Below are 24,289 nucleotides of genomic sequence, written 5' to 3'. Positions count from 1 at the left end.
TTTTTACTTTCTTGACTAACACTGGTTTAGTGTTCTAGAAATATTTTGGTGAGAATTTATTTTTCTTTCTTTTTAAATTGTTCTCTCCTATAATACATCTTGAACACAGTTTTCCTTCCTTCCACTCCTCCAGGTTTCCCTACACCTCTCTTTTCCAGATCCACTCCCCTCCACTTCTATTCAGAAAATAGCAGATTTACCATCATAAAACCCCATGCTTGTGGGCTTAACAACATCCAGTATTTAACAATTATATACATGTTCATTTATTCTGTCTTGTTTGATAGATAAGACTGCAAACAGTAATTTTTTGAAAACATAATCTAAGTATTTGCAACTTTGTTAGTTCTCTGTTGTAGTATAAGAAGTCAATTGTGATTTCTTATTTGAAGGTCATGTGGCTGCTTCTGCTGGAAACCTCCTGTTTTTCGCCAGTTTCTTTCCCTATAACTTCATCTCTGAACACTATGAAGGGCTGGCCCTTACTACCAAGGTGGCTTCCTGTCTGAGTGCAAATATTGCATTGGCTCTAGGGATCAATATTTTAATCAAGATGGAACTAGAAGGTGAGTATTGGCATTGCTGAATCAGCTCTTAGCAAACTGGGTATGCAGGAGATGAGAAGGTAATTAAGTGTTATATTTCCCACATTTTGCTTATTATGTAAGTGATTATGTAAAATATGAAAAATATAATGCTCCCACCCCTAGCTGGGAAGCTATTGGCAGCTAATAGGCAGGGGCTGGAAGTCCGTTTTCTTTAGCACTGTGGCCCATGGTAAGTTGCCCATGTTCCAGCTGATGGTGCCCTGCACACATGTATGTGTAGACAACACTAATTGGATTCAAGGGTTATAAAAGGAAAAACAGATATGAAGTTAATAGAGGGATGAGGAAGAAGTCAGGATGACAGCGATGGGAAGAAGCAGTGGATGTGTCCTAAGTGCATGTATGTGTGTGTGAAATTACTGAAGAATGAACAAAAAGTTAAAAGGAAAATCAAAAGCTCAAATTGTTCCATCTTTCCTTCTGTGAAATTACACTGTCAAATAAAATCATTTTAGAGCTTATTATTTTTATTCTCTTATTAAAAAAACTTGAACTTATCCTTATGCAAGGATATGCTTTTATTCTTTTTGTAATTGTTTAGTAATAAATAAAAAATGGGCCACTTCTTTGCCCATGTTTAGATGGCTTGTGGTTCTTGCTGTTATCCATAACAGTTGATCTGTATGTGGTCATATGTGCATATTAATCTGAAAATAATTTCCTATTTGCAAAAGTACTAACAACCTATAACAGGCAAGGAGACAATGCCTCTATCCCAGTTACTTAGATGCTGCAGGATATTTTATCCTATTGTGAATCCCAAGATAGTGAACTGTAAAAACCTGTTTCTAATTGTGGTATGGCTCAGTCTTTGATCCTTGTTTACTGTAAGCAAATGCATGTGGTGTGGCTGAGCCCTAACACACACCCTTAATCCAAGTCCTTTCTGTAAATAGGATGAAATAAAGTTAATCCTAGGTCAAGAGAAGGAACAAACAACCAGATTGTCAGGAAGTGAACATGCGGAAAAAACAGAGAGAGTGAGAGGAAGTCTGGGGATGGATAGAGACACACACAGGAAGTAGAAAGGAGGGACATTGGGTTTAAGGGTATTTAAGACAGTGTGGAGGAGAAGGGGCTTTTTACTTCTGGTACGTGAGCAGAATAGGAAGCTCAGCTGGATGCTTTCTCTGCCTCTCTGAGCTAGTAGGCTTTCACCCCAGCATCTGGCTTCTGAGTTTTCATTGATAAAATTGAACAATTGCAATTTTATATTTAAAACAACACTTAGGGAGTAAAGATGGAACTTGAGCCCAAGAGTTTGAGACCATCCTGAACACAGCAAAACTATAGATTATTTTTTAAATGGCTAAACTATAAAAGTACTGTCTCATAAAGTGTTTATATGGCTTAAATTTGAATTATATTATAACAGCCATCAAACAGATGATCCCACTTATAATATACTGATTTGTAAAAGTCATTTAATATCAATGTCACAAGATTTTTATGATTTGATGCTAGTTTGGGGGGTTGGGTTTTTGTTTGTTTGTTTGTTTGTCGTTTTGGGATTTGATTTTTCTGAGATAAGATTTTACTATTTATCCCTGGCTGGCCTAGAACTTACTATGTAAACCAGACTGGTCTCAAACTCACAAAGATCTTCCTGCCTCTGCCTCCAGTGTTGGGATTAAAGGCTGGAGCCACACACCAGCCACATACTAATTCTTAATGTTTGGTATTGCCCTGTCTTGCTGTTGTTTAGTCATTCAGGTTACGTCGGAATTTCAGGGTCACTTCCATTAAATTCTACAAAAACCATTGTCAGAATTAAGTAAAATTCGTGTTCTAGTCTTCAATTACTGTGAAGAATTAAGAATACTTAATTTCCTCAACTGTGAATAAAAACCTTTTAATTAGTAGCCAATTAGAGGAATGTTATTTACTTATACTTTCATAATTCTTATTTTGCAGGACACATTAAGCCCACATTGTTTTTTCTACATCTCATATTTCCATTGGTTTCTTATGGAAAAGCACAACCTTTTAGTTTTCTAATAACTTATTTTTATCAGGTTTATCAAATTTATGTTGGTTATTGTCTCTTCTCTGTTATAAACTTTATCTTTCAGGAACTCAATTTTATGTGGGACAGGAAGACATCAGCTTACAGAAAGTCTCCTGAGATGTCTGTTTAGACTCCTAGTTTTTTTTTAATTAATTTATTCATATTACATCTTGATTGTTAGCCCTTCCCCTGTTTCCTCCCATTCCTCCCTCCCTCCCACTTCCCCCCTTCTCCCCTCCCCTATGTCTGTGATTGAGGGAGACTTCTTCCCCCTATGTATGCTCTAAGATACGTCCCATGAAAAACCTTACTTACCGAGAAAGTGGGTCAGAGGAGAGGACATCCTATTGAGACTTTAGGCGAGAGTAGCATGGAAGAATGGGGAAATAATAGGACCCACAGGGTCCTGGAAACCTACAAGAAGAACTTTATGACAGGCAGATCTGGGTCCTGGGGTCCTCCTCAAACTAAGGCACCAGCCAAGGAGAAATAGGCAGTAAACTTCGAACCCCTACCAAGACCTAGCCGACGAACACGATATTCTCCACTGTTGAGTGGAGAGTGAGATCTGATTCTCACGTGAACTCTGGTGCCCCTTTTCTGACCATGTCCCCTGGATGGGGAGGCCTGGTGGCACTCAGAAGAAGGATAGCAAGTTACCAAGTAGACTCCTAGTTTTTCTGTGATTTTTGACTTAGGATTTACCTCTCAAAATGAATAAAATTTTGATAATTTTTTGATTCCACAGAATATTTTCTTGTATTGTTTCCTTTTTTGTTTTTGTTTGATTGGGTTTTTTTTAATAACACATTTTTATTGAAAAATAAAATAATTCATATTACATCTCATTTTCTATTCCATCCCATGCATCCTCCCATTCCTTCCTCCCTCCCACTTTCACCTCAATCCCCCTTCCCTATGACTGTGGCTGAGGGGGACCTCCTCCCCCTGAATATGGTGCTAGGGTATCAAGTCTCTTCTTGGTAGTCCGCTATCCTTCCTCCGAGTGCCATTGGGCCTCCCCAACAAAGGGACATGGCCAAATATGGGGCACCAGAGATCCTGTGAGAGTCAGTGCCCAGTCTCCACTTAACTGTGGAGAATGTTCTGTCCCTTGGCTAGATCTGGGTAGGGGTTTGATGATGACTGCACGTCTTGTCCTTGGTTGGTACCTTAGATCAAGCAGAACCCCTGGGCTCAGATCTACCCATCATAATGTTCCTCTTGTAGGTTTCTAGGACCCTCTGGATCCACCTACTTGCCTATCCCCTATATTTTTCTCAACTAGAGTCTCAATAGGATGTCCTCACCTCTATCCCAGTTTCCTGGTAGGTGCAGACTTTCATGGGACATGTCCCTTGGGCTAGTGTCCAGTTATAAGTGAGTATATACCACTTGAGTCTTTCTGCTTCTGGGTTAACTCACTCATTATGATCATTTCTAGTTCAATCCATTTGTCCACAAATTTTGGGAATTTTTTGTTTTTAATAGCTGAGTCGTATTCCATAGTGTAAATGTACCACAGTTTCTTTATCCATTCTTCTACTGAGGGGCACTTAGGCTGTTTCCATGTTCTGGCGATTATGAATAAGGCTGCTATGAACATGGTTGAGCAAATTTTCTTGTTGTGTGCTGGAGCATCTTCTGGGTATATTCCTAGGAGTGGAATACCTGGGTCTTGAGGAAGCCCTATTCCCAGTTTTCTGAGATAGCACCAGATAGATTTCCAAAGTGGCTGTACTAGTTTGCATTCCCACCATCAATGAAGGAGTGTTCCTCTCTCTCCACATCCTCGCCAGCATGTGTTGTCACTTGAATGTTTGATTTTAGCCATTCTGATGGGTGTAAGATGGAATCTCAGAGTTGTCTTGATTTGCATTTCTCTGATGACTAGAGATGTTGTTTCCTTTTCTTTTAAAAGATATAGTGTTCCTGGGTGTTTTCAAGGGGAAAGGGCAAAGTTGAAGAACCAATGAGCCTCCTGAGCTGCTGTTCTTTCTGGATCCTGCCTCCTGAAGCATTCCTTCCCGTTCTGGAGGAGAAAGAGAAAAGCATTTCTTTTCTTCCTTTGGTGACTTTCTTTTGTCCTTCCAGCAGTGCTGTCACTAAGCCAAACTCCCTGTATTCTTCTCCTGGTTGGTAGTCAGGTGCTGTATTTTACACCTGTGGGCATCCTGGTGCTTGTTTCTGTGGGAGGTTAGCTTCAAGGGAAAGTAACAAGATGGATTCGATTAAATCTACTCTTCCCTTGCCCCTGTGCTGTTTTTTGCTTGTTTGTTTTTCAGTTTATCATTCCATTTTAATCATTCCTAATTATTTTTAAAGGTTTTGAAGAAATGGGAGAGAAATGTAACCACATTTTCTGTAGTAATATAGTTAATTGCTAAGGGCTACAGCAGACTCACAGTGCAGAGTGCGGAGTCACAGGTTTCACCCATGCCCAATGTTTCCCTTTTATTTCAGAGGTTGGTGTTAAATGGCATAACCTTTGGACACCAGCCAGTCTTCAGGATAACCTCATCTTTGGCTACATGTTTGGAATGCTTTTGTTTGATGCTTTCTTATACAGCATTGTTACCTGGTATATAGAAATTGTTTTTCCTGGACAGTGTGGTACTCCTCAACCATGGTACTTTTTCCTTATGGTGAGTTTGTTCTTTCTTTCTTTTTTAACTGAAAAATAGAATTTTTTTCATATAACTCATTCGGATTATGGTTTCTCCTCCTTCATCTCTTTGAGTTCTTCCCACCTCCCTTTATGGTAAATTTTAATGCTGCTGTTACTCCAAATGGTCATAGTCCTTGTAAATCTATTTCATAAATGTAATCAAATTAAAAAGCCAAATGTAGATCATCCTACCTATATGCCACCAGTACTGAGACACTATTCATTTCTTGATATGCCATAAAATCTCCTTCATATTAGTTGCATAACCTCGATGGATAAAACACTGAAGCTTTTAAAACTGTAAGCACTATGACTTCTCTGCAGCCAGGTGATATAAACAAACCCTTAGATTAGAGGGTGGGATGGGGAAACAAAGAGAGAGCGCACACCAGGTTAATGTGTGGTGCTTTCTTAAGTTCTAGCCAAAGGAGAACTAAATAACTCCTGTGTCTAAGACTCGCCACTCGGTCTCTTTCAGGTGGCATAGAGAGGGAAAGCACCTGCTTCTTGTCCTTCAGATTTCCTTGTCACAGCCGGGCGGTTGTAGGGAAGACACTGTGACGTGTGTGATGAGCCAGGGCTCCAAGCTCATTTGCCAAAAATTCAGTTCTGTTTTTCTGCCTTGAAAACTACTCTTTAGCAGTTTTTGTTTACATACTGGAGATGAAAATTATTGATAATTTGGCTGTAAAATGTTATACCTGAAAGTATATGACAGATTTGTTTCTCATGTAAACTGAGCCAAGCTGTTTCCTAGCTCTTAGAAATCTTAACATTTTTAGTGTAATACATATGACATTAAATTAACAACTTTAAAATGAAGCCACTAATACTAGCTATACTCTGTACTAATGTACAGTCACAGTGCACATCCTTGACCTCTCTCCTCATAGCTTTTTACTCCAAATAACTAAAACTATGATCAGAGAAGTCATCTCTTTTTTTTTTCTTTTTTGTATTCTAAGCACCTCTAATTTGCTTACTTTTTCTATGAATTTACCCATTCAGGATGTATCATTAAAATACAGTCATAATAACTATTTGTGGATGCTTCTTTAAGTCATTTTTCAGGTTTATGAATGGTGTAGTATGAACTGATATTTACTCAGCCTGTTATATGGCTGTGTAATATTGCATATCTCACTAGAGGACATATTGTTTATGTATCTTGTCTGTTGTAAATAGGGCTTTTTTAAAAGTTCTTTGGAGTATATATTTAGGGGTGGAACTACTAGATCTTATGGCACTTCTGTGTTTAAGGATTTGTAATCTATCAGATCATATTTTTTTTGTCATCTCTCCCAGTAAAGTACTAAGGTTCCATTCCTTCATGCATATGTTTCTTTTATAGAAGTTACCCTCATAGCTTTTATGTGACATTAATTGAATTTCCTAATAACTAAGGTATAATATTAATATGCTTATTGGCCTTTAGATATCTTGGTTATAGAAACATATATCCAGGCCTTATGCCCATTTGGTATTTGTTGTCTACCTTTTTTTATTATCTGATGTACTAAACCCTTCTTTCATATATGATTTGCAAATATTCTCTCCCATTCTCCAAAGTGCCCTTTTGCTGTTCATTATATTCTTTTTTTTAACTTTTTATTAATTCTTTGTAAATCTCACATCATGCTCCCCAATCCTGCTCGTCTCCCGGACCCTCCAGACCAGCCCTCCACCCATGCAACCTCCTCACCGCAAAAGAAAACAAAAATAAAATAAAAACAAAAAACAAAGCACTATAGGAAGAAACTCAGCATGGTGGGACTGGCCAGGAGGCCAGAGACTGCGTGGGCTCCTCCTCCTCCTCCTCCTGCTGCCTGATCTGAGGACCCTCTGCTTTAGGCAGCTGCAGAGAGCCTGCCATCTTGGCTCTGCTTCTCTGGTTCCCTCCCAGCCAGCCTCAGTTGTGCCCCGCGTGCAGGCCTACATTGCAGGCTTGCTCGTGAGATAGGAGACCAAGTTTTCAGTCTTTCCTCATTGAGTATCATTATGTATAGGTTTGGAGGTGTTTCTTTTTTTCATAAAAATTTTTGTTTCTAGATTCTAAGTACTTTTAACATGCATGAATTGAAATGATCCTACAATTAATGTAATACTACATTGATTGATTATAGTATCTGGAACTATCCCTGCAGTACATTTCACCTTGTAGTAGTTGCAGCCAGCAAGCATTGTAGTGAAGATTTTTACGTCTATATGATAAGACCTATAGTACTCTCACTTGTCTTTGTCAGCTTTGGGTGTCAGGATGATACTGATCTCACAGTGAATTAGGAAGTATTCCCTTATGGTTTGGGGGAGAGTTAAATAAAAACTGTTATTGTTTTTCTTACATTCTCATAGGAAAATGTTATTGATCACTGGTTCACTTTGTGATAGATCTATTCAGAAGCCAGTTCTTTTTTTTTTTTACTTGAATGTTTTATTCTATATGTTTGGATCATGCTTTCCTCCTCTTCTGAGACATTGCCCATCCGCCTACCCAGCCGCCCTTTATCACCCTTTCAAAAAATGTTTGTTGTTGTTACTAATATTTTCTGTATATTCATTAATGAAAAAACACACAGTAAAAACTCTTTATCCTGATCCAAGTACTCAATAAAAGATGAACAGCAAAGCCTGGGTAGCGCAGACTTATTTGTTTGGCATGATTTAAACATTTAGAAACAGCAAATTAGAACCAAGTTCTTAGTACTCTTTTGGTAGTGGTCTCTTATCTTATCTGGCAGCGCTCATACTGGCTCGGCAAACCAACAGTTAGAAAGACTACAGACGAGGCCAGGAGCCCCCCCACACTGCATCACTGTTTTGAGACTGAACCTACCAACTTGGTTGCAGGTGTCCAGATCCAGCGTTTGTACAAGGTACTGTTGCAAATCTTCCTACAGGAACCAAAAACTATTTGCTGTCCACTGAGATTGTTTATAATTGGATAACCCGGGGGGGGGGGGAGGAGATGCTTTTAATGGCTTTATTTGCATCATGAGTAGTATGGCTAGATTTTGGTGGGAATTGATATATTTTTGCAAATGTTGTTATTCACTTAACACATTAATTTCATTCTTCTTTGATAGATTTGGCAACATGTGATTGCGATTTTGTAAAACTTGATGTTAATAAATAAAACTGGATGCAATGCTTCATTTAGATGCTGTGAGCAGTGTAACATTACTGGCAGCCTACTTTCCACTTTTCTTAAATCTGAAATAGTCTTTATTTCATCTTCATCTAAAACTGGTTTTTGTCTCTTTTTTTTTTTTTTTTTTGGTTGGTTGGTTGGTTGGTTTTTGGTTTTGGTGTTTGTTTGTTTGTTTGTTTGTTTGTTTTGCGTGTGTGTGTTTTGAGACAGAGTCTCTGTGTATGGCCCTGGCTGTCCAGGAACTCAGTCTATAGACCAGGCAGGCTTTGAACTTACAGAATCCCTCTGCCTTCCTAGTGCTGGGATTAAAGGTGTGTATCCCTCACCCAGAAGAATATTTTCATTGGATATAGAACCTTAGATTAAAGATGTTGCTGTGCTATTGTTCTGAAATTCAGTTTTCCAGATTTAATGTTATAATTAGCACATAAAATCTTTATATCTATTTAGGTGTGCAGTGTGATTGGTGTACATGTGGACTGTGGAAGGGCTTACCACAGTCAGAGATTCAATATCCATACCATCCATGGGTTTTGAGAGTTCATATTAGTGAAAAAATTTTAAATATGCTCTCATCAAATTTCAGATAAAAATGCTATGTTAATAATTCTCATTGTCATGTTGTAACTAGGTCCCCAGATTTATTTATTTTATAACTGAAAGTTGATGCCCTTTAACCAATATATCTCTATTTCCCTCAGTCTTGGTAACCACTGTTCTATTCTCTCCTAATGTAGCATTTTTGGATATTTACATGGAAATGAAACCATTTTATGCTTCTGTGCCTGGCTTTTGTCCATTATAATGTTCTCTGGGGCTCATTCATGAGTTATAAATGGCAGGATTCCTTCTTTTGTGACCAAATATTATTTCAGGCTTTGCCTCACATTGTTATCCTTTTATCTGTTAATACACAGGTATACATACAAATATATATATAATTTATTTTATTTATTATGTATCTGCATGTATGCCTGAATTCCAGAAGAGGGCAACCATGTGGTTGCTGGGAACTGAACTCAGGACCTTTGGAAGAGTAGCTAGTGCTCTTAACCTCTGAGCCATCTCTCCAGTCCAATGGACAGGTCTTTAAATGTCTTGGTCATTGTGAGTGCAGCTTCACTGAACATGGAAGTGTCTTTTCTTAGTCTCAGGAAGAGAGAATCTTAGCATCACATCATCAGCTGTGAGGCTTACTATAGATTTGTGTTATTAGACTAAAAAGATTGTATTCTTGTGTTATTTTGTTATAGGATTAAAAATAATGATAAAATGTAAGTACTTTTTCCACATTTTTAATATGAGAAGTTTTTCTTAATTCTATTTTTCTCTTCTTTTACATGTGTTTGTGCATGGATGTGTGCATGTGCACCTGTGTATAGGTACAGTTTTCATGGAAGCATGTCTCTCAGTCTAAACTGTGGGTCCCCTGTTTTCCTTTTCCAGGCTAGAATTCCAAGCAGGCCACCACACCTACCAGGCATTTCTGTGTATCTAGAATCAGACTCAGGTTTTCTGGCTTATGCAGGAAGTATTTAAGTACTGAGCCATTGCTTTAGCCTTCTATTTTTGTTTTGTTTTTATTTTTGAGACATGATGTTATGTAGCTAGGTTGGCTTTGAACTCAGTATCTTTCTGCCTCCATCTCCTAAATACTGGTATTATTGATGTTGTATCTTTTCATAAACATTATTTTCAGTGAAAAATTCTTCAGTTCTTATTTTGACTCCTACAATATTCTTTTGTTTTGTTTTTTGTTGTTGCTATTTGGTATCTTGTAAGAAATTTGTCACTGATTTTGTACAATTTGATGATTTTTATTAAGTTCAGTTTTCCTTTGTATCTCTTTCTAGGTTTATTAACTCAAAAAAATTATATTTGCAGAAAAGAAAATCCGGATATTTTTGTTTCTGTTAAATATTATTCTTTTGCTTTGGAAGCAATTTAACTTCTGGATAACAGTTTGATTCTTTCATATTTGTTTTCCTTAATCTATAGTTAAGTATTTGTCTTTTTTTATAGTCTATTCAATGCCTGAGAACTTAGTTCTCAGTAAATAGACAGTATTTAAATTATCCATGTAGGGTTTGGGAACATCTCGAGGCTGGCTTTGTCTTTGCTCTCTGGAATGACTATCCTTTGCTCCCTGACACACCTGGCCAAGCTTTTGTTTCATGTGTAAGATTGAAACAGTCCATGAGAAAAAGTTACAGCTATCCACACTTTATTACACCAATTAAGAGTTCAGTAAGCCACCCAGATGACCAAGAACAAGCTCCTGCTTGGGAAAGACTCTTGATGCCACAAAGGAAGACAGGGATTGTAAAATCAGAAAGCTGCAGTCATATCTCACCTGATGCAGGCTTACAAATTTTGATCTTGCAAAATAATAATTAATAATAATCATCATCATTTTCTCCTCCTGCAGAACCAGTCTGTTTTTGTTTTTTGTTCTGTTTTGTTTTTTACCTATCAGGAGTCTTTCTCATCAGGGAAGGAGGATACTATTGATCTTATAAAATGCTTTTCAAGGGAGGAAGTTGGGGGGGTCAAAGGATAAGAACCTTTCTTAAGCTATTTAAACACTACCACATGTATAATTTTCTGTCCATTCTTTTGTTCATAATGTTGATCATAACTGCAATGATTTTTATATGCCTTTATCTTTTGTCTCACAATGACTTGTGAAGGCTTCAGTAAAGCAAGGATTGTGTGTGACTTATGTTAAGGTGTAGGGTTAAATTAAAGTTTCTTTTGTTTGTATATCGATTGAGGTGAAATGGAGGGGGCAGTCACTGAGTTAGAAGGGACAGTTGAATATAGTTTCCAAGGATATATACTGATTTTAAATTTATTGAAGTATAGGTTAATAATATAGATATAATTCCAGTGTTTAGACATGCCAATTTTGAGGTATTTATGAAATGTTTAAATATATTTCTGGTAAATATGTAGAGGTAGATAGATAGGTTTTATTGTAGATAGGAGAATGGGAGGACGAACAGAGGCATCTAGAAGAATCCAAAACAGAGAGAGAATGTAAAGTGAATGTGGCCAACAGACTGGACCTGGCCATGAGAGAATCAGGAGCAGAGCAGAGCAGAGCAGAGAGTGAGAGAAATATAGCGGGGTTATAAGGAGAGTGAATAGCTGGAGGGACACAAGCCTGTGAACTGGAGGAGTTTGGGGTAGGGGGAAGAGGTAAGGAGAACTATTCTAGCATGGACTTTGAAATGTATAACTTGTGCTTGTGATACCAAGGGAGCCTGAAGGCTAGCACGCTCTCTTGTATGCCAACAAGTAGCCATTTGTCCCTTCTGCTTTCTTGGTAGAGGGAAATCAGCTCCACAAGTTCCTGAGAAATGCTGGCGTTTTCTAACTGCCAGCAAGCTTCCTATAGTCCAGGCTGAGTCTGTTTCTGGATATCTGGACTGCCTTTTGGAGTTTGGGGAACTAGAGTTTCCCATGGACCTAGCAACAGCGGCCTCCATTATTGATAGCATGAGTTGGCTGGTATAAGTGTAGAGGATAATGTTTGTCTTTCTAACTGGCATATAACAGACTACTTTTTCATCCCACAGGAATTTAAAAACAAACCTGCAGTACACAACTTGTCATTGAATGCGTATGAGGGGCAGGTCACTGTTCTTCTTGGACACAATGGAGCAGGAAAGACCACAGTCTTGTCTGTTCTTTCAGGTGTGTATTCATTCCATCCAAGGTGAAAGTATTTTCCCAAAACTAAAAAGCAATACACAACAGAATATCATGCTATTTGGACCAAAGTACCCTTACAAGAAATTGAGAATTCAGTAAAAAAAAAGTCACTCCGAACAAACAAAAGGATGAAAAATGTTGTAACAACCCAGAGTGGGGGGTGCAAATGTGCTGTGTCCTGTAAACCCTTCACTGAAGGCAATTTGCTTTTTTTTTTCTGTCCTAATCAGGCTGGCCTCGGACTTACAGTGGTCCACCTGCCTCTGCCTCCCAAATGCTGGGATTAAAGGTGTGTGCCACCGTGCCTGGCTCGCTCAAGGCAATTTAGCTCATAGATTAGAAGATGTAGTAAATTATGGGGAGAGATCTCCCAAGAGGCCATCCAGGACAAACAAAACCTCCATCTCAATTCCTGGACCACCTTACAAAGGCCCTCCTACAATCAAGACCCCAAGACTCTAAATAAGAGACAACTAATTCCTTTTGACCTACTTATCCCAGAGGTTCCCTTACATTAGGGCCAAACTTCAGTATCTAAAGAGGGGACCCTGACTCCACAGGCAGAAGTCTTAGCAGTGGCTTTTAAGGTATACCATGAGAGAGATGACAAAACCCCAGAACAGGTCCAGGCCCCTGCTTCAAATGCAGTCAAGAGGGACATTGGACTGCTGACTGCCCTCTCTCCTTCATGGCATGAGGACATCAAGTCCAGGTTGCCCTCCAGCTGACCTCCTAGGTCTGGCCATGGATGACTGTGGGTACCCAGACTCCCTTGGCCTGACCACTGCCATCTCCAACAAAGAGTCTCATGTAGTCAACACAGTATCAGGGCCACCTATCTTTCTTCTGGGTACCAAAGCCACTTTTTCTGTCCTGATGAAGTTTTGGGGACCCTCATCTCCTGCTCATTCCTCTATTGACAGAGTAGGGGGAGAGCCTTACCAGCCTCAGCAAACCCCACCACTTAGCTGTAATTTTAGGGGTGTTCCACTTACTTCTTCCTAGTGGTACCAACCTGTCTTTCCCATTTGCTGGGAAAGGACCTGGTAGGTATAGTAGGAGCCTTTATTTCTTCTCCCCACATCTTGAACCCCAGGCTCAGCAGCTGTTCCCCTCTTTCTCCTCCAAACCACACAATCTGATACACCTTTTCTTTGACTGGTTTCCCAGTAAAAGTATTGGATACCCAAAACCTGTTTTTAGCCAAACACTGTTTTCCCTTCTTGTCATCTAATCGCAAAGCCATACCAATTCCATCGCACAGGCTCAACACCCACTCTCTCTCCAAAGCGTCAGGGGACTTAAGCCTCTTATCTTTAACATCTTAAGAAAAGACCTTCTGTGCCCCACATCATCTCCCTTTAATTTTCTTTTATTTGTGGTTAAAAAAACAAAACAAAATGATAGAACTTAATGCCTGGTTCAGGATCTCTGGCTTATCAATTCATCAGTGATTCCACTTTGCCCTATAATACTCAACTATCATCATCCCCTTGGAGACCTCTTATTTCCCTGTCCTAGACCTCAAGGATACCTTTGTTTCAATTTCTCTTGACCCTCAGTCACAAAATATCCTTACTTGGACCAACCTAGACACTCACCTTTCTCCCCCACTCACTTGGACCATCCTATCCCAGGGTTCTAGGACAGCTTACACCTATTTGGCCATGCTTTGGTCTCTGAATTACTTTCTTAATCTCTCCTTCAAGCCAAACTTATATAATATATAGATTATCTTCTCCTTTGCAGTCTACCCCTGACAATTTGCCAAGCCAACACTTATACTTTATTAAACTTTATAACTGTCTGGGGATATAGCATCTCACCCTCTAAAGGCCAGCTGTCCACCTCTCAGGTTACTTCAATGGAACTAGCTGTCACTCTAACTCAAAAAACTGTTACCCTTGACAGAAAACACTATTCCTTCTCTCACAGTACCCACCATCAAGAATGAAGCCCATCCTAGGGATAGCTAGGTTTCTGCACTCATGTATCCCTTCTTTGTCTCCTTGTCCCCACCTTATATGAGGCGGCCCTTGGCCCCTCACATGAGCCCCTCCTTGCATCTATTGCTAAGCTTTCTCATAAGCTGCAACAGGCTACCCTCCAGACCCCAGCCCTACGTCTTCCAGACTTAACTTGCCCCTCTCTCCCCATGTCACAGAAAAGGAAGGATGTGCCCATAGGCTCCTGGGTCACCAACCAGGACCTTCTTTTGTGCCCATTACATACTTACCAAAAAAAATTAGACCATACTATCAAAAGATAGGCACCTTGTCTGCATGCTCTGGCCTAAGCCAAACTTCTTGTATGGGAATAAAAAAGTTTAACCTTCATGTCACCTGCTACTTTCTACTCGTTCCACTACCTATCACATCTCCTAAAATGCCAGAGTCTCCAAACACTACTTTCTTCCCAAGTTCTCTCTCTCTCTCCAGGTAGCACTGGTAAAGGATGCCACACTTCCCTTCTAGCCATGCCTACGTCTCAACATTTCAAACTGACTCAAGTTGCTAATGTGAATGTCTTAAGATGTGTATGGATCATTTGTTCCTGGTGGCTTCTGCCAGGCATCATATTTGATTCCAAATTCTAGAGTCCACATCTTTAGCCACTTCTTCCTTACACCTGCTCTAACAATCCATCTCCCCTTGCCTAGTTGCTAAGTGTCTTCTCTCTGGCTCCTGGAGCCTCCTACACTCCCTAAGACCCCAGCACATGGGCAGCTCTTTAGTTACAAAGACACTCGCTCCTCTTTCTCTATTGGAACCTTCCCCTAGGTGCTTCTGTTCAGTGCTCCAGTGTCCATAAGCCCTCTGGAGCCTCTGCAATCCCAGTGTCTGTAAGCCCTCTGGAGCCTCTGCAATCCCAGTGTCTGTAAGCCCTCTGGAGCCTCTGCAATCCCAGCATCCATAAGCCCTTTGGAGCCTCTGCAATCTTGTCCCTTGTGTCTCTCACCTCAATCCTAGAAGTCTCGCAGCCCCTCCATATTCTCTTGGGCTTCTCTCTTGTCTCTCTGCTCCCACTTGGAACTTACAGAAACTCCCTCCTGTAGAATTAATTTTAAGACCCTTTTTCTCTTCCTCCATGGACTCAGTTTTATTAAAGCTTCACTCTGCTACTACAAACAGCTTGGCCTCAGTATAGATGGATGGCTTAAATTGGGTATGCTCGGGTTTTCAGTAGTGGCAACTTCTGTCAGTGCACAAATAGAAAACCCAAATGACTACTTCCCTAGCTATTTAACATCAGTATTCATCAGCGTTCATCCTGGGTCTCCAGCAGGTGGCTCAGACTATTCTGACCCTCATACAGACTTTCTGGCTACCATAGTGCTACAAAATTGGCAAGGATTAGATTAACTGAAAGCAGAGAGAAGTGGTCTTTGTCTTTTTCTCGGGAGAAGTATTGCTTGTATGTTAATCAATAGGTTATAGTAAAAGGCAAGGTCCAACAATCCCAGATGGTTCTCTAAAAATGTAAGAAACTGCTCGCTCTGGCAGTCCCGTGTGGAACTAGACACTGCCCTTCTTAAACCCTCTTCTCCTTTTCTTAATCCTACTAGTCACATGCTGTCATATACGCTTCTTGTTTAGATTTCTTTAACAACGAATCTAAAAGATCTCTAATCAAACTTTTAATCAGTTGTAGTTATGGGATTACCAGCCCCTAGCTATGGAGCCAGAGGCCTGTAACTCCTCCTTATATGCTAACAGTAAAGATCAAGCTTGCCCCAATGACCTTGACACCCCCCATTTAGCCAGAAGTAGTCTCATGATAATGTTGCCCATTTCCCAACTTCTGATTGTTTATCAGGAGTAAACAAAAGGGGAGGGGAATGCAAGCCCCTCAGGCCTTCAGACCTGGACATAGCCTAGATTCCTCTAACAGCTAGCTCAGCTCCATGAGATTTAGGTGGCCAAGCTCTACCCTACAGGAAAAAAAAAGCCCAAGATCAGGCCACAGAATCATACCAGTCCCTGAGCTTGAAATTCCACCTATCCCTGAGCTTGCCCCAAGATCAGGCCACAAAATTTTACCAATCTCAGGCCACCCTGGAAAGTTCTGCCCCCAAAGAAACCCTATATAAAGCCTGTCTCCTGCTCAGTTCTTTACTGCTTCTCACCCAAGTTTAGGCATACACCTAATAAGATTATTTTTATATAACTGTTTGTTCATCAGTTTCTCTCTTTTTTTATTTAAATAATTTATTCAGATTACATCTCAGTTGTTATCTCTACACTTGTTTCTTTCTGTTCCCCCCTCCCTCCCTCTTTCACCCTATTTGCCTCCCCTAGGCTTATGACAGAAGGGGACCTCCTCCCCCGCCATATGATCATAGCGTATCAGGTCTCATACTGGTAACCTGCTTATCCTTCCTCTGAATGCCACTGGGCCTCCCCACCAAGGGGAAATGGTCAAATAGGGGGTACCAGCGTTCATGTCAGAGGCAGTTCCCACTCTCCACACAGCTGTGGAGAATGTGCTGTCCATTTGCTTGATGTGAATAGGGGTTCCAGGTTTACTGCATGCATTGTCCTTGGTTGGTACAGTAGTTTGAGGAGACCCTCCTGGCTCCAGATCCAGCCTTGATGGTCTTCTTGTAGCATTCCAGAACCCTCTGGGTCCTTCTATTTCCCCGTTCTCCCATACTTCTCTCAGCTGGAATCCCAATAGGAAGTCCCAGCATCTGTCCCAATACCCCGCTGAATGAAGACTTTCAGAGGACATCCCTGTTTGACTCAGTTTCTCTCTTAACATAGCTATCACACAAATAATTGAGACTTTATTATTTTTGTTTAATAATAAGCTTCATAATACAATAACTGAGCAGCTATTCTATTCTTAACTCTCTAAGTTAATTAGGCTTCTTCCCAGTGATACTTACACTTTTTAGCTTTCCTGCTCCAGTTCTCTCTCTAACATCTCTTGAGCCTCTCCCATGGCTGAATCCGCTTCCTCCACCCCTAGATGGCAGGAAGTCCAGCCCTAGTCTACCCCCTACTCAGTGATTGGCTGTAAGATACTTTATTGGCATATCAGATGACAGTTGGGTAGCACTGTTCACACAACATTGAGACAGGTTCTCAGAACAAGGATTGCACCCAGATATGGGGGTATAGAAATCAGCATTTGAATTACATAATAAACTTATGCCTGTAACCACCCTCTTGGGTCTTATCCAATAAATCTCTTGTGTGAGATTTGTTGTACTGTGTGATACTGTGTTATTCCTTGGTTCCCATCTACTAGGACAGCTTTCCCTCCAGAGCTGTAACACTTCCACCAAATCTATAACAGTTTCCCTTCAGATCTGTAACACTTGTATTGGGGAAATTTTTTCCCTCAGTATGTAACACTTATAGTATTTTACAAATGCAGTAACTGTCTGATTGCAATGTTATATTAGACTACAACAACTAATCTGAATGTTTTCATAATAAACACCCGTTATAAAAAAGTTAGTATATAAACAAATAATAAAGAAAACTTAAGAATGATTAATTCTGTCACCCTAAAGGTAATTTCTGGTGTTTTCTTTATTTCCCTGTAAGTAATAGTACCAATTCTTTTAATACTCAACAAGTGTAGTAGGTGCTTGTAACTATATTACTTATTATACATGAAAGTTTACCTTATTCCATGTCTTCTACATAATTCTAGGTCGTTTTCTTGCTACCAGAGGAGAGGCCTATATTAATGGATATAATATTTTAGATAACATGATTGAAATTAGAAAGAACTTGGGCTTCTGCCCTCAACATGACATGTTGTTTGATGACTTGACACTGTCCGAACACCTTTTTTTCTACTGTATGGTGAGTCAGAAGCATGTCTTAGAAAATTACGTAGTAAATTTTTCTAAGTAAAATTTTCTTTCTTCTTTAATGTACAGATCTATTAACTGTAATACTTTAAATAATTTATTTAACTGTTGTGAAAAAATTATGCCTATCATATTGCCTGATGTTAATATAGATACACATTAAACAATGCAGAAATCAAGTTAAGCATGCCTAACTCTAATCCAGAATCTCTTCCTGCATTCTAGAGTACTTCTTCTTGCCAGGTGTCAACATAGTGTCCTGCAATACTTGATCCAAGGTCTCCTGACAGTGTAGTTTACCAAAAGTCTGGGGCTGCCAAGCTTCTGGCTCAGCAAGAGTTTGGTTTGGTTTGGTTTGGTTTTTAATGGCTACAGTTATGTCAGTATTCAGAGTTGTTTTATTATCATTTCAGTCTCTCCCATGTATATAGTATCTTCTGGTCTATTATACACTGGGAAGTGGGCTAATCACAGGGTTTTTTAAAAAGTATTTTACAGCCTGCTCACAGCCCCCTCCCTCCTCTCCTCATGGTCCCAGCATCACAGCCCCCTCCCTCCTCTCCTCATGGTCCCAGCATCACAGCCCTCTCCCCTTGCCCCATCCCCTGTCTTCAGAGAAGGGGAGCCGCCCCATGGGTACCAACCCACCCTGGTACAACAAGTGGCAGCAGGACTAGGTACATCCTCTCCCACGGAGGCCAGAAAAAGCAGTCCAGCTATGCGAAAAGGATCCAAAGGCAGGCAACAGAGTCAGAGATAGCCCCAGCTCTAACTGTAAGTGGGTTGGTGTCCCCCACCCTCCACTGGCAGTCCTGCCTGGCTACAGGAGGTGGCTTCTTCAGACGCCATATTCTCCTTTTGGTAGAAGTCTCAGCTAGACTCACCCCCATAGACTCCCAGAAGCCTCTGCTACCCTAGAAATGCCCCCCAATAATTTTCATTCTCTCTCCCAGCCTTCCCCCTCCCCATTCCTGATCCCTATCCTTGTTCCCCTCCCCACCTCGCTTCCACCCAAATCCCTCCATCCAGCCACTTCAGATATCTCTCTTATTTCCCCTTCTGAGTGAGATTCAAGCGTTCTTCCTTGAGTGCCCTCCTTGTTACTTGGCATCTTTGGGTCTGTGGGCTGTAGCCTGGTTATCCTGTACTTTATGGCTAATATCCACTTACAAGTGAGTATAGATCCTATCTTCCCCCAAACCCCCGTCTCCCACGCCTACCCCACCCCATCTCTGTTTTTTTTTTTCAAGACAGGGTTTCTCTGTGTAGCCCTGGCTGTCCTGGACCCACTTTGTAGACCAGGCTGCCCTCAAACTCACAGTGATCTGCCTGCCTCTGCCTCCCGAGTGCTGGGATTAAAGGCTCCATGTGTGTCTCTAATCACAGTTTTTAATGCTGCTTTCCTGTGTTAGGATTAGATCCACATACAAAAATGATGGAATGAATACACAACTTATTAAACATCCTGTACAACATCATTTTCCTGCTTCTGTTCTCTCTCTGTGCTACTTCCTGCATTTCCCAGATTCTTTCCTCATTTGTTCAGAAGAATTATCACCTTCCATGGCTATGCTACATCTAGCCTGCAGACAGACAAAGAGTAGGGTGTGAGCCTTCCCTCTGGAGCCCACAGTGCTAGAGAGCTCTGGGAAAGTTCCCCTCTCAAGAGTTTGGCTCCGGCAGATTTCTTATTTATTCCTGCCACTGTCCTCACCAGGAGAATTCCATGATTAGTGTGCAAAAGAAATAGAAAAACACTTGGTCCCTTGGCTCTCTGGTTTTCTTTTCCATTCAAATCAAACTGAAAAGTTTCTCTTGACTGTCAGTCTGGATTAGGGAGCTCTCTTCCAAGCTTTGGACTGCTCGGAGCTCATGCTAAAGGATGTGTAAGTGGTCAATGCACATTGTCTCAGTGACACTCCAGATCCTGGAACCCTTCAGTTCAGCTGCTGACTTTACTTTCCCAGTGTATATATTTCCACGTATGTGGGTTTTTCATCTGCTTGTTAATGGGCCACAGATATCTTTATAAAGTCTAAGTATAAAAGAAAACAAAGTTCTGGTGATTAAATCCAGAGCCTTGCACATACTCTGCTACCAACTTATATCACTTGTCTCTGAATTGTTTAACTATCTCTTACATGTAAGGGAAAATATACAAGAAAGAAGACACTTTTATTGATGTAACATGTCTCTCGGGCTACATCTGCAGTACACTTTTGCATATGTATAATGTCTAATGGTCCTTGATTCTCTCTGACAATAAAATTGAATGCATAATATAAATTCTGGCTTCTCTTTCCAGGTAAAAGGAATACCTCAAAACATAAACTGTGTGGAAATTGAGCGCATGCTGTCTATGTTTAATCTGCAAGAAAATTACCATACATTATCAAGCTCAGTGAGTGGAGGAGTGAGGCGTAAACTCTCCATCATTATAGCACTTATAGGGGACTCCAAGGTATTCAAACAGCAAAGAAAGGGCAACAGTGTGGACACAGAATGGGAGGTGAGGCAGGGGTTCCGTATGAGTTCTGCCCGCTGTCTGGAAAACTCAGCTCTCTAAAACCTGCACATTGATATGAATCTGAAAGGAACGTGACAGTGTAAACAGAAGAGAGTCATTTGCATTTTTATCACATCTGGTGTAAAATAATGTTTGGGGCTATTACTATTTTCTTAGGTTCACATCTACTTTGTCATTCTGTGCCTTACCTCCAGTGTTCTCCTTTCAAACGGTAAATAAGCCCATGAGTAGCCAGCCTAGTATTAATTATCAGTGATTATAGAATTGTTCTTCTGGCTCTTAGGTGGTGATACTTGACGAACCAACATCTGGCATGGACCCAATGTCAAGAAGGACCACCTGGGATATACTTCAGCATTATAAACACAATCGGACCATTTTACTAACAACCCACTACATGGATGAAGCTGACATCCTGGGTGACCGCATTGCCATCATGGTCAGGGGGACCTTGCACTGCTGTGGCACTTCAGTATTCCTGAAACAAATATATGGTCTCGGTCCATTTGATCAATTCCTAGGATACTGATAACTTAATAATATTCTTCTAACATTATCTTTATTATATTTTGGTGATATGCCCAAAAGTTTCTCTATTCTACAATTTTGGCTTCAATTATTATAATTTTAATTTTTTTTAGTTCTGAGATTTTCATACGTGTTTTAATCATGGTTCTTTGCATTCTTAAACAAAGTGGCTGCCCCAGTTTGTACTTACTGACAGTCTTTGTCTCTAGAATATAATTCTGCATCCAGATGATTATTTGGTTGATTGAAATGACTGACTTGTTCGTTCATTCATTCATTCATTCATTCATTCAGAGAAGAGGAATGAGGTGTCCCTTACTTTAGTTTCTTTGTTACCAGCCAGTGTCAAATTCCCATCCAGACGAATCTGAAATGTGACCGGCGATAAAAATGTAATGCAGAATAAGTGAGTCAGATAAGTGAAGGCTGGAGACGTGGCTTGGTTGTTAGGAACATATGGTACTCTTACAGAGGACCTACGTTCAATTTGCATCACTACATGGTAGCTCATAATCATCTGTAATTCCAGTTCTAAGGAATCATTTGCCCTCTAGTAGCTTCCACAGGAACTAGGCGTGCATGTGGTACATAGACATACATGTGGGCAAAATGCTCATATGCATAAAATTAGGTTATGTAGGTAAAATAAAACAATTCTTTGATAATTATATCTATCTGTAATAAGTGATAAAATTGGTATCTTAAGCAGTGAATTATTGTGGGTTAAAATTATAGCAGAAATTTTAATTAGAGGCCATGTAATGTAATACGTGGTAGTAGGATTCTAAAATTAGAGTATAGAAAAATAAGTAGAAATAATTAAAGGTTAACTAACATACATTTACTCAGGATTTGAGTCCACTCGACTCAGTTGCTCATCTCCTTTGTACTGGTTACCATGTTCTGTCCCTTATGTGTTAGATTCAAAACAGTAGCCCCACTTCATAGAACATAATCTTTTTAGAATTTTAAATATTATATTGTTATCATGTTCTCATACATATAATTAGATTATTTTATTTTGTGTGTAAAGGTGTATTTGCCTGCATGTGTGTATGTGACCACATGCATCCCTGGTACTGACAGAGGTCAGGGCATTGGATTCCCTGGAGCTCATTATGGGTGGATGTGAACCACCATATGTGTGTGAAGAACTAAACCTAGGTCCTCTGCAAGAGCAACAAATGATGGTAACTGCTGAGCCATCCCTTAAGTTGCCTGCAACCCCAGATATATATTTTAAATAATCTAATGTCAATTTTGATACCAATTTCATTTTTCAAAGTTTATGATTACCTTACAGATTGAAACACCCCACAGAAAATACATTTTTATCTGTAGTATTCACTAGTGTATCCTTGGGGCTTAGATTAGTATGTGGTGCATAATGTATAACAACAGTGAATAAATTATTAGTAAGATTTCTATTTCAAAAATAAGTAGCCCAGTAATGGGGCCCTTGCTTTGTATATCAGCTATGTTTTGGTTATATACTCTAAATAATTATAGTTCACTAGGGACTGTATTGAAATTCTAAAAGTAGCTCATATTTATTGAGAATCTTATAATGGCATTTGAAAGCTTTTTCATTACTAAAAGTCTTATGGTATACCATATCTTCTTCCTCATGGGAGTAGATAACCTGAGCCATGAAGAGCAAAATTGGTCTTAAGGGTATTTTAAAAAGACGTAGAAAGATTCTTCAGCTGTTCATCTGGTTTATTTCAGGTGCTGGATATCACATAGTCCTGGAGAAGGAACCATATTGTGATATTGACAATATCTTTGCAATCATTCAGCATCATGTTCCAGGTGCTATGTTGGAAAATGATATGGGAAATGAATTATCATTTATCCTACCCAAGACATATGTATCGAGGTATGGATTGCCATAATTCTAGATGGTTTATTTGGAGGTTACCAGAAACATGTTTTCATTTTCTATGCTTAGTAACTTTAGTGAGTAATGCATTTGTAGTAAGTAAACCAAGTTTCTTTTTATAGCTTCCATTTGCAAAGTAGACTTAGGAAGCTCAAAGCTCAGTATTTCTGTTACTAAACAGAGGATTGCCTAGTAATTTCAAGTTCACTCAAGGCTTATTTGATCCTTTATCTTTCAAGTTTTCCAACCTAATGGTCATAGCTTTTTAATGTTAGTGATGGGCAGGAATGGCGCTGTGTTTTCAGTATACAAACAGATGAAGAGAAGTGGGGCCAAGAGAAATATTAAGATGGTAAGAGTAAAACACAGATTGAGTGGCAATTCTTAGAGAAGCTACAATACATCTGTCTGACCTATCCAAATAAATTATTGAAGGGAGACACCAAGATATTTCAGTGTAATTTCCATCCCAGCTAAGAGAAATGGATACTAAGTGTGTCCATTATTCATGTTCAGGGACTGTACAAGATTTGTGTTCCTGCCAAAGTTACTGCAGCTCAGATATCCATCTGTGATTAATAATGACCCCCATAAACTCATGTATTTGAACACTTCATCCCAAGTTTGTAGAACTGTTTGGAAGGGTTTGTCCCTGGGAATACGCTTTAAGGTTTCAAAAGCCCTTGCCATTCCTAGTTCTCTCTCCCTCTCTCTCCCTCTCTCTCCCTCTCTGTCCCTCTTTCCCTTCCTCATTCCCTCCCTCTCTCCATTTCTCCCTATTCCTCCCTCCCTCCTGCTTGTGAATCAAATATAAGCTCTCAGCTCTAGCACCCTGCTCACGTGCCTGCTACCGTGTTCCCTACTGTGGTGATCATGGACTCATCTTCTAAAACTACAAGCAAACCTCCAATAGACGGTTTCTTCTAAAAGCTGCTTTGGCCATGTATTTCTTCATAGCAACAGGAAAGCAGATAATACAGAAGTTGGTACCAAGACATAAACTATAGTTGTAACAGGCCTCATCATACTGTGTGTTTGTGTTATATACTATATATATATTGTGTGTATGTATAATATATGTGTATGCACTATATAGTGTATCTATGTATGTGTGTATGTATATATGTGTATATATGTATATATATGTTTATATGTGTGTGTGTATATATACATATGTGTGTGTGTGAGGAATGTGGAAAAATTGGTACTGTGAACCAGAAAAGCAGTTTGCACAGTAATTGGGCCATAGCGGGCCATACTAGTAAGAAACTGGAAGACAGTAGTGCTGAGAGCAATGTGGACTAGGGAGGCCCAGCTCCAGCCCAAAGGGCTTCAAAGGGAAACAGTAATAACAATTGGGTTAGAGGCAGTCTTGT

General features: G+C 39.8%; 1 protein-coding gene across 4 annotated transcripts in view; it reads left to right on the top strand.

Annotated features, from left to right (window-relative positions):
- Positions 1 to 24,289, top strand: part of LOC311592594 (phospholipid-transporting ATPase ABCA3-like) — a 99,634-nt gene that overhangs the window by 30,609 nt on the left and 44,736 nt on the right. For all 4 annotated transcript variants that reach the window (XM_084773201.1, XM_084773198.1, XM_084773200.1 and 1 more), the window contains 8 exons: positions 393 to 566; positions 5,080 to 5,261; positions 8,023 to 8,157; positions 12,014 to 12,131; positions 17,814 to 17,968; positions 20,282 to 20,437; positions 20,787 to 20,997; positions 22,760 to 22,910. In XM_084773201.1, coding sequence (XP_084629327.1) covers positions 393 to 566; positions 5,080 to 5,261; positions 8,023 to 8,157; positions 12,014 to 12,131; positions 17,814 to 17,968; positions 20,282 to 20,437; positions 20,787 to 20,997; positions 22,760 to 22,910 — 1,282 coding nt within the window. The remainder of the gene's footprint in view (positions 1 to 392; positions 567 to 5,079; positions 5,262 to 8,022; positions 8,158 to 12,013; positions 12,132 to 17,813; positions 17,969 to 20,281; positions 20,438 to 20,786; positions 20,998 to 22,759; positions 22,911 to 24,289) is intronic.

The sequence above is a fragment of the Acomys minous genome (assembly GCF_964271855.1).
Source record: "Acomys minous genome assembly, chromosome: 2".
NCBI classification, from domain to species: domain Eukaryota; kingdom Metazoa; phylum Chordata; class Mammalia; order Rodentia; family Muridae; genus Acomys; species Acomys minous.
Note: the sequence above shows the minus strand (reverse complement) of the source record. Positions and strands in the feature narration are given on the sequence as shown.